The 11157-nt window shown below is 48.8% G+C and overlaps 1 protein-coding gene across 1 annotated transcript in view; it reads left to right on the top strand.

Annotated features, from left to right (window-relative positions):
• Positions 1–2298: 2298 nt before the first annotated feature.
• Positions 2299–11157, top strand: part of AGBL1 (AGBL carboxypeptidase 1) — a 710086-nt gene continuing 701227 nt past the window's right edge. Inside the window, exon 1 of the mRNA XM_045813133.2 lies at positions 2299–2603. Coding sequence (XP_045669089.2) covers positions 2553–2603 — 51 coding nt within the window. The 5' untranslated portion in view covers positions 2299–2552. The remainder of the gene's footprint in view (positions 2604–11157) is intronic.

The following is an 11157-nucleotide window of genomic DNA, read 5'->3' as shown; positions in this document are numbered from 1 at the left end:
CACCCAGATTAAATTAGTCCACAAACAGAACTGACCTCTCATTAAGGTGGATTCCAGAAAAAGGAGGTTTGGATGCAGGCACTACTGGGGATTTCTCATCCAGTTTGTGAGTGAAGACGTTTCTGCTGTTGGGAGGGTGGTGGGAGCAGGTTGCTGGAGTCCCCACGGGGCAATGTTGAGGTGTGAGTGTTGGGGGACCAAACGAGGAGTGTGTTGAAGCAGACTGATGGAAAGCTGAAAACAAGTTAGAGGCAAACCCTAATTTTGTTAGAAAATCAGAGGACACAAATCAGAATTTTATTCCTAGTCTGGCATCCATGTGTCTCTGTGTGCGCAAGTGGGTGATGGTTCTCTGGAGGGTGCAGCTTTGTCAGGGGTGATGGGGAAGTGGACCCAAGCTGGACATGTGGCATGGGTATGTCACCAAAGAAAGAGGAAGTACACTTCTTGCCTTATTTTCCAGGGATCTTACTGGAAACAAGTTCATGGTGCTGCAGGGGAAAGGTGTCATTAAGTAGGGTTTTTCTGTATAGGGTTTTTATCTCACTCCGTGCTACACAATTCCAGTGAGCTGAACCAAGGAGCCCTTTCAAATGGGGACAATTTTACTTGAATGCCAACATAAGAGAGTGTGACCACAACTGCTTCAGTTATGTCGTCAGAGGTCATTTTTATGAATTCTCACTATGAAGGTGGTTTTTATCCACACTGCTCTTTAGGTATATATTGGGAGGTTTTATTCCCCCCACCCCTCCCTTTTCTTTATTCTGTAGTCAAGGAGCATGGATTATTCTGCCCTTAAGATTAATCACACGGGACCTGTGCGGATCCTAGATCATGTGCCCTGAAAAGCTCCACCCCTCCTAGAAGTTGGAAATCCTTAGGAGTCTTATTCCTTCCCTCCTGTCCTTGAAGTTGGTAGGAAGTGTAAGGAGACAAGAGGGGCTTCACCACCGCCACCACTCCCCAAGTACACATGAGATGTTATCATCAGTTCCTGGCATGAAAAGTCTTCACATTTAAAGCCATTAAGACTGGAAGTTTCTGGAGGGCAGGAACCCCATGAACTTGTCCTTGAATTTCAGGGCTCGGCCAGGCTTGGCATCGGGGAGGGAATGACTAAGTTGCTGCCTGACTCTTGACTCAGGACTTTGGGACGTTGAGGCCGAGGAGGATCGAGAAATGCAAACTCTCTTTCCTCCGTCACTGCAACATGCTTGGGCAGCTGCCAGCTGGATGCCTTGACGCTCACCAAAGCTCCCCTAACTCTGCACGGGGGTGTTGGCCGTGAGCCAAGGCCTTTCTGTCTAGCTGTGCTCTTGGGTGGTCATGAACCTCAGCTCACACTCCGATTTCACACACTGAAGTTGTGCTGTGTGTCTCCTGGGTCCTAGTTGTGGGGTTGAACATAGTCAGACATCACACACACAGGCTGCTCCTGGCCATGTAATCACTACGGTCAAAAGAGGGGCTTCCCAAACTTCAGCCCTCCAGTAATTTTGTTCACCAGCTGTGAATCCTCTGGGGATCTTGTGAAAATGCAGATTCTGATCCAGGAGCTCTGGGGTGGGGAGGGGGCATCCAACAAGCTCCCCAGTGGTGCCCCCGACCGCACCCTGAGAAGGCGGCACCTAAAGGACACCTAGGTGTTGACATGGGGAGGAGGATTAGGTGACCAGTTAGCCACTAAAACCCTTCTCACCCATGCAAGAGGAAGGCGCAGAAAGAGATCCTAGATCCTGCATCGGTCTCGAGGAGACCCAGCCAGGGCCGGCTCGCAGATCTCCATTCCCTGGATCGCTGTACCTGCAGCAAGAGGCAGGGTGGTGTCATGGTTAGTGCCCAGTTTTGGGACCAGCTTGCCTCTCTGTGAGCTGTTTGTAGGGCTTAACAGCCGGCCCCACTCCCGGCTTTGGTCATTTGTAAAACGAAGATGGGGTGATAACAGGACGACCTCCACAGGGGGCCGCTGAAAGTGAGCAGGTTACTTAAGGGACGCTGCTGGGAGATGTCTGGTGCTTATTTCCCTCTCGGCCAGAGCTCCAGTCCCTGAGCCTGGGACCTCAGGGGGCCCTGGGCTTCTGTGCCCTGCCCGCGCGGTTGTGCAAGCACTCTTGGGTCTCCTGTTACCCGGGCGCCGGCAACAGACCAAAATAAAGGGAGGGGATGAGCGGGGAGGGCCGAGCGAGCCTCTGCAGGGAGTCTGACCAGGTCAGCTGGGAATGCCTGTCAGCCATCCAGGGTGGCTCCCGCGTGGGCCTGGAGGTGGGTGAGTGACTCACACTGGGGCCCTCTCCACCCCCGCGCCCAGATGCTCAGCCCTCCCCGGCCCGGGGCTCACCTAATCCCCACAGTGGGAGTCAGGGGGCCTTTGCGCCCGAGCCGAGGTCTAGGGTTGCACCACGGTGACTTCACACGCGCCACCATGTGCAGCTGAGCCTCCGTGCAGCAGTCTCCCGCGAGGTGGGCAGCGAGGTCAGCCTGGCAGCCGCCGCCTCCCTCCAGCCCCGATCTGGCCGCAGGCAGCCGCTGCCCCGGGACCCAACGAGGGGATGGCAGAGCAGGAAGCCAGTGGGCTGCAGGTCCTGCTGCGGACGCTTCAGGTAGGAAGAGGCGCAGGGGAGCGCGGCCTGGCAGGCTTGGGCTCTGCTGGCCAGCCTGCCTCGGGGCTGTGTTCCCGCAGTCCCCTCTGGCACCGGCGGCCGGTTTGCCAACCAGGGAGAGCATGGGAGCCGGCAGCAGCTCTCACCTTGAGGCTGACCTAAGTGATGCTGTGGTCTTTAAATATTAACTACGATGGTGTCGATCATGTGCTCTGCTTAAATTATCGGACCTGGTGGGATGAGAGGCTTGGGCTGAAACATCCGGGTTTGCTAGAGATGGGAAGGATGGAGAAAACGCCTGTGTGGCAAATGAAGACCTGGCAGGAGACCTGCCAGCAATGCCTAGAACAGCCCGGAATGGAAGGGGGAGCAGGGGAGTGGACTCCTCTGGGCTTCTCCTGCTACACAGCTATTGCAGGGCCCCAGAGAGGGATCTGCATCAGGACTGCCTAGGAAGCATGCTAAGTGTGCGTCTTCCCAGGTGGGGTGTGGCCAGAAGGAGTCAGAATCACTGGGGACAGACCTAGGAATCTGCCTCCGTCTGGGGGATCCTGTTCATTCCTGATCTGGAGAATTCTTGTCCTAGAATTGTAGTCTGCAAACTTGTCTGCGCACTAGAATCACCTGTAGGGTGTTAAAAAAAAATGGTGACATCTGAGACCCACTCGCCCAAATTTGGATTTAATTGGTCTGGGGAGCAACCTGAGCACTGGAAGTTTGAAACTCCCTAGGCGGACTCAATGCGCAGGTAAGGCCCAGAACTGCCGCTCGAAGCCTTGGGTAGATGCTCGCACTTAACCCGTCGCAGGGAATGCCGGGCTCACAGGGACCGAAGAGGTCTTATGCTCCGGGATTCTAGACCTGAAGTCCATGGACGGGCCTCACAAGAGGATGGGCTTCAGGGACCCCGTGACCCCAGCCCCTGATTCAGATTGTAGATGTTTTGTACTGACGTTCACCTTACCCTGCTATGTAGTTTTCCTCCTTAGGAAATCTGTACCCCTAAAAAATTTCAGAGCCAATAAATCCAGCCTTCCAGTGGACAAAGAAACCAAGTCTCTGAAGTAAAATAGCTTCCCCAAGGTCATGAAACTACTTGATAAACTGTGATACGCACCAAAGAACTTCTATATCCAGTCGACTTAACATCCCTTGACCCCTTCTATCTGATGCATCAAGGGCAAGAATGCATCCGGGCTAGAAGTGTTGGGGCATGGGAGTGGACCTCAAAATAAATTCGCAGTTGGACTGGAAGTCACTGCAGTTTCACCTCAATCTCCTGTATTCCCACCAGTGGGGATTTATAATTGATATTTAGAATGATCGCTCCAGGGCAATGCAAGATTCTCAATCATCAAAGAAAGATTTAATTATGTTCAATATACCCTACTTAGTTCCCAATTAACCAGAACATTAAAATAACCGGAACATGCTTCACCTGTGTGCTTCACTGATCAGAATCTAGTTGTTGAATTGATGTGGGTTCCTGGTCCAGTTCTCTCCAAGTGCCTCCATGAGCCCTGTTCCTGTCTTGGCAGCGGACGGCAGAACCCTGACATACGTTAAAAAACGAGAACCCAGAGCAGATATTCTGTGGAATGATGCTTCACTATAGGTTTGATGCTCTGCGCTCGAGAGCCGCCGTGATTCTGAGAAAAGTTTCACCGAAATTCTTTCGACTGGGGAATCCCAAAGTTCTTACTAATTCAAGTCGGTCCTAACCAGGTCATGAAGAAATAATCCATTCCCGAATACTACCTTTTGTTGTGCAAATGAGAAAAGGGGGAAGTGATTTTCCTACCTCAGTTTAAACACAGCTCATCTCTGTCCCGAAGGAATGACAATCAGATTTTCACCCAGACATTTTCCAAGTCCCTGACTCACAGCTTGGGTTTGAGGCAGAAGATCAGATTGAGTCTCAGGGGTCTGGGTGAGGGAGAGGCAGCCCACCGCGCAGCTGTGAGAGACAGAACTGGACCCCGTCCCCATTTCTGGCATTTACCAGCTGGATGTCCTTAGGCAAGTCCCTCAACCTCTCAGAACCATCATTTCTATATCTGTAAAAGGGGACCATGATGTGTTTCTCAGTGCTTTGTGCAAGGATTAAGAGAATCCATTTGACAAGCATTTGTAAACTATAAATGGCTCTTCAAACGACTGTGCTTTTTATGACTTCCCTGGTCGAGGACACAGTGGAGAAGCTGGGAACACTTGCCACCCTGTTCATCAACCTGCCCTGCTTTCTTTCCTGGGTGGACTCCAATATACTTGGAAAAAAAGGAAGGTGTCTCATTCTGTCCTGCTCTCGTCTCTCCATGTGGTTTGAGCTAATGGGGAAGATGGGGAGCTGCCAGGAGAGCAGGATGTGGGCTCCACGCCAGCTCTGGTGCCGCGAGTCCTCACCCCGCAGCGTCCCACAACATGCCAATTAAGCCCCTTATCAGCACATGAAAAATGTATAATTATTCGGTCAGCTTTGGCGCGCTCTGAGCCGCCACGGGGCCACAGTTTTGCTGCTTGCATTTGTACGTTATTATTTTATGTTCTAGCTGCTCACACTGAATCCGAGGTCTGCATCTTTGCCAAGATGTGCATAGCGAACTCCTTTTTCTCAACTTGGGCTCCAGGAACATTATCTATTATGGATTGTGAATCAGGCTGCAGGATGTGAAGCTTCCTGCCTCGAGTTAGCATTAAGCTTAGATAATAGAAAACCCGGATGGGACCACAACTTCACTTTTCCCCTTGGCCTTCTTCCTCCAAGGATTATTTCCAGGACAACAACAGGTGATTTCAGCCCCTGGGCTGAGAAGAGGGGATGAGCGAAAAAATGGTGATTGATACGTTTCTTTCACAAGCTTGGGAGTTTTGTTTCCAAAACATCTGCTTGAAAATTTCCTTTCTAGAATTCTCCACAGAGGATGTGGGACTATCCATTTATCATACATCCATAGGGCCAGGTGGAGCGGAAACTGAGCCTTCCCCCTGGACATAAACAGAAAGGTTTGGACAAATCAAGAGGATTCTAGGTAGCAAGCACTGTGTAGACTTTCTGGAGATTACAGAAATTCTCTCTTTTGGGGAGTCCGAGACTGAAGGATTTGCAGAGCCCTACCTCAACCACAACACAAATGTGAAAACAAACTGGTCTGTTTTAATTTCAAGCATCAGTAGAAGCAAAGAAAAAGAAAAATCCCATAAGGACAGGTGTCAAATGAGAAAGGGACAGAGTTGGCAAGAATTGGCATCTGTCAGTGTCTGAGGGGTGACTTGGTGCCAGTCACACCAGAGAATGAAGGGGATGGTGGCATGTAGGCGGGTACTGAGCTAGAAGTGGGGAGAAGCCTTTATTTGGTGCTTTGTTTTTCAAGAACCTGTTGCTCTCACATTCCCTTAAGTTCTTTGGAATTAGAGGTTGGAACGAAATGAACATTTATTAAGGACCCTCTCTATGCCAAGTTTTCACGCTCATCACTCAACATCACTCTCTCTACCACCTGTGAGGGAGGTGTGATTGTTCTGTCTTGTAGATGAGGACACTGACCCTCAAGGGTTCATGACAGAAACGTAGAAAATCCCTAAAGGAAGGGTGTGAAGTGGATCTTGTCACTCCAAAGTCCTTCCACTGGTCTCTGTCGCTTACATGACCTAGGGAATGCCCACTCATTCTTTATGTTGAAGGTATTACCTTGGCCTGATGGAACCTGAAGGTTGAGGGGATATGGATTCTTTATGAAAGAGGGAGTCTTATTTAGGACTAAAACCTTCCATATCTTGTTTGTTATGTGGATAAATAACTCTTGATAAATGAAGGTAGCACTTTTGATTTGAGTCAATTGGATATTTTCAATATTCATCCCTCTCTCCATCCATCCTTCCATCCCTCCATTCCCCCTTCCCTTCCTCCCTCCATTCCTCCATCCATCCATCCATCCATCCATCCATCCATCCATCCATCCTTCCATCCCTCCATCCCCCCTTCCCTTCCTCCCTCCATTCCTCCATCCATCCATCCCTCCATCCCCCCTTCCCTTCCTCCCTCCCTCCCTCCCTCCATTCCTCCGTCCATCCATCCATCCATCCATCCATCCATCCATCCATCCATCCATAGCTTTCTATGTGCTAAAAGACATCTAGAGAAGACTATTTGGTAGGATGGTGTGTTAAGAATAGAATGTCTTTGGATCTTGGCTCAGCCATTCAAAACTTTTGTGACTCAGCACAAACTATTGAAATTCTCTTTACGGAAATTTTTTCATCTGTAAAATGAGAATTATAGTACCGATTCATGGGCCTATTATATGTTTAGAGAAAAGTGGATGTAAAAAGGTAAGCATGGTGGTATGTGCCCGATAAATAGCGATTACTATAATCAAACACAGTCCCTGCTTTCATGAAAATGCAATGTTCAAGTGAAAAGGTAGGAGGATAAAAATATTTGTAGAGCAAGTCTGCATGTGATGAATGCCATGGTAAAGGTAAAACATCGAAAACAAATTCTATGAAAGTTGGGAGAAGAAACCTTCTGGCTGGAGGTTCAGGAAAGGCCTCAGAAAATGGGTCAGATTTCAGCAGGGGAAGGTGTGGTCCCCAGAGTGGGGAGGGTGCCCAGTGATCTTCCCCATGTCAGAAGAGTGTAGAGAGGATTCGGGGCTTACCATGGCGCCGCATTTGAGTAAAACTGAAAGCTCATGAAGGGGAAGAAAGGAGATGGAAATGGGAGTTTGCCCCCGTGCAGGAAAATCTTGAGTGTAGGCTTCAGATCTAACCAGGCCCTTGGGAATGGCTGCCTGCCTCTAAATGCGGGTGGTGGCGGCCACAGGACAGTCAGCCAAGGCAACAGTTCTTTAAGTTATTTGGACAGGGCGTCTTTTGACATGATCACATCGCCGCTTTTTCTTGTCAAGTAGTGTGATGTGTTCCCCCCCAACCGTCCCATCGCTGACCTGCCTTCTGTTCCTGGTCTTCTTCCTATCCTTGCCCCCAGCTTCCAGCCCTAACCTGCAGACCTTTCCTGTCACTTTACTGAGCCCTGCACCTCACCCCAAACTGAGCCTCTCCCTGTTCCTAATCCCACCCCAGGGGAAAGCCTGGGATGAATGGAAGCTCAGGGATTGGGGGAAGAACACTGTTTTAAACAGTTCTCCTTTTCTTTCCTTTTTTTTTTTTTTTTGATCTGGAAGAAACAAATTGAGAGGCCCATTTAAATGTTCCCGTGTCAAAGCAGCTCTGATAACATGGCTGTATTTAAAGACCAGCGTTGAGTTGAAAAGTCCTATCCTCTACAAAAATACTGATTTGAAGGGACACGTGCAGCCCAATGTTTGTAGCGGCGTTATCAGCAATAGCCCAATTATGGAAAGAGCCCAAATGTCCATCAACCGACGAATGGATAAAGAAGATGTGGTGTATACGTACACACAATGAAATATTACTCAGCCGTCAGAAAGAATGAAATCTTGCCATTTGCAAGGACATGGATGGAGTTAGAATACATTATGCTAAGTGAAAGAAATCAGTCAGAGAAACACAAATACCATATGATTTTATTCACATGTGGAATTTAAGAAACAAAATGGATGAACATAGGGGAAGGGAAAAAAAAAGAGAGGGAGGCAAACTTTAAGAGACTCTTCATTATAGAGAACACACTGAGGGTTGATGGAGGCAAGTAGGTGGGGGGTGGGCTAGACGGGGGATGGGCATTAAGGAGGGCACTTGATGTAATGAGCACCAGGTATTGTATGGAAATGTTGAATCACTAAATTCTCCTGCTGAAACCAATATTACATTATACGTTAACTAACTAGAATTTAAATAAAAACTCGAAACTAACAAAACAAGTGGGGTAGTTTAAAATTAAGTCACACAGAAAAAAAATTGTTTCTGATGTAAAAGAAAAGAAAAGTCCTATCCTCACTTGGGAATTGAGAGCAGTTGGCATTTCCATCCCCTGAGCCCAGATTCTGGATCTGACTGCCTCCTTGAACACCCATCTCTGTAAGGCAGGGGGGAGGGACAGAGGGCCAACATCGCTTTCAGAAATTTGGCATTACTGGTGACATGTTGAAGCAAATGGCCAACACAGAGACCCATGCCCACAGAAGGAATCTGTAACCTGGCAACAATTACTCCACAACTGACTCAGTTACTAAAACTGGAACCACTTTTTTTTTTTTTATTGTGGTAAAATATACATTACATGAAATTTACCATTTTAATCATTTGTAAGTATAGAGATCAGTGGCATTAAACGCATTACATTGTTGTGCGACTGTCACCACCCTCCATCTCCAGCACTTTTTCAAGTCCCCAGGCTGAAACTTGGTACCCATTAAGCACTGATTTCCCACTGCCCCTCCCCCAGCCCCTAGCCATCGCCATTCTTCTTTCTGTCTCTGTGAATTTGACTATTCCAGGTCCTTCATTTGAATGAAATCACGCAGTACTTGCCCTTTTGTGTCTGGCTTATTTCAGCTAGCATGATGTTTTCAAATGGAACCACTCTTCCAAAAGCTGAACGGTGTCAATCTGAGCCCTGGGAGTTGGGGAAGTTTGTAACCAAGGAGGGGAGTTGGTCTGCGTGACCAATTACTGTTATCTCTAAGAGTGGAGTGCGCATCTCTGAGTCAGGCGGGCTGGGGGCCTCTTCCTCTTTCAGAAATGGGCACAGAGAAATGCACCTTCTCGGCTGTGACCTCCAGATCCTCTTGCTAAACCTGAAATGAAGGCACTTGAGGGTTTGTGGGATCTGTACTTTTTCACTGAGCGAATATTACTTCAAATTGATAGCTCTCCACACCAGGCTTTCATTAGAGAAAAGAGTGTATAGGATGAGGCAGAGATTAAGAGTAGAGATTCTAGGAATGAAAGAATAAGGAGGACAAAGGACATGGAAGCAAGCAGAATAGTGCCGAGTATGTGCACAATACATATTTGTTCTTGCCCTCCCTGCCTCCTCTCTCCCTCCCTCTCTTCTGTCCTGCTTCTTTCTCTCCTTCCCTTCTTTCTCTCCTTCCCTTCTTTCTTCCCTCCTTGCTTTCTTCCCTTTTTAAAATACATTTTTGCAAACTGAATCCGTCCCCATAACAAACACCCAGATGAAGAAACGGTGAACTCTCAGCATCCCAGAACACCCCCTCCCTCCCTCCCTCCCTCCCTCCCTCCAGTCACTGTTCCCCCAGTGTAGACGCTAGCCTGGTTTCTAATACCACCAGTCAGTCATGCATGCTCTGTACTTCATATAAAGTACAATCCTCCTTTGTGTCTGGCTCCTTTGACTGGGCCCTGTGAGCTTCCTCTATGTGGAATGCCTGTAGTTGCAGATTATTCCCATTCTCCTTGCTGCAGAGCATTACGTTGTAAGAACATACCGCGAATTATTTGTCCTTTCTAGAGTTGATGGTATTTGGCGTCCTTTCCTTTCTTGGGTTCTAACAAACGTCGCTGCTGTGAACATTCTAGTACGTGGTTTTGCGAGCATAGGTATGCATGTTGGAGGTGGCTTGAGAGGCTTTGCATGGAGGAACTTTGTCAGATTCATGCTCTATGTGTTCGGTTCCCCCATGTGGTCCCTCTCATAGTAATAGTTCAAATAATAACTAAGACTTATTGAACAGTTGGGAACTATGCAAAAATCTTCAAATGCATTGTCTCATTGAATCCTTGCAGCAACCCTAAGAGGCAGGTAGTATCCTTATCCTCATTTTAAAGCTCTAAAAGACTGGAGAGGTTGACAAGTTTCCCACTGTCACAAAGTGAGTGAGTGACATCGCTGGGATTTGAGCGGAGGGACTCTGACATTAGTGGTATTGCTTCGTGTCATCTCCAGGTGTATTGACTCTCTGGGGAAAAGGAAGGGCATCGAGAAGTTTCTGAGCAGGTCTTCCTAGGTGGTAAGTGCCTGCTGGGAAAATGAAGGACCCCCTCCTCCTGCCCCTCAGTTGGCATCCCTGGGGAGGATAGCAACCGTCCCCACAAGGCTGGAAGGACTGGCCAAGAGGATGCCTAGAACAGGGGTCAGCAAACTCGGTCAAGGGCCAGAGAGCAAATTTTTTACGCTTTGTGGGCCATAAGATCTGTTACAACTACTCAGTCCTGCTGCTGTAGCTATACATGGTATGCAAGGGAGTGGGCATGGCTGCGTTCCAGTAAATCTTTACGTACAAAAACAGTCGGAGGCTGGAGTTGGCCAGTGGGCGGTGGTTTGCCGACCCCTGGTCTGGAGACCTTTGGTCACAAGCCTGGTATAACGGTGGGAAGTAGGATGGAGAGAGAAAGTATCGTGCAGCAGGGCCTGTTGCAGCCGCAAGATCCCACGGGGGATGTCCCCTCCTCTTCCATGGGTGTCCTGCTCGACCAGCAGGCTGCCCTTCTTGCCAAGGCAGCAGATGGAATGATGCTCTGGATGTCAGGGTTCCTCTGGGGGCAAGTCTTACAGAACCTGAAATGCACAGTCCAGAAGCCATGTCCCGAGTCATTTCTGCTGCTGTTGCCTTCACTTCTCCAGGGATCGGTGGAGGCAGTGATCGTGTCCATCAGCCCTCTGGGAGTG

This window comes from Ursus americanus, chromosome 28, assembly GCF_024610735.1.
Source record: "Ursus americanus isolate L20-20 chromosome 28, mUrsAme1.1.p, whole genome shotgun sequence".
NCBI lineage: Eukaryota > Metazoa > Chordata > Mammalia > Carnivora > Ursidae > Ursus > Ursus americanus.
The sequence above is the reverse complement of the archived record's forward strand: the minus strand, read 5'-3'. Positions and strand labels throughout refer to the sequence as shown.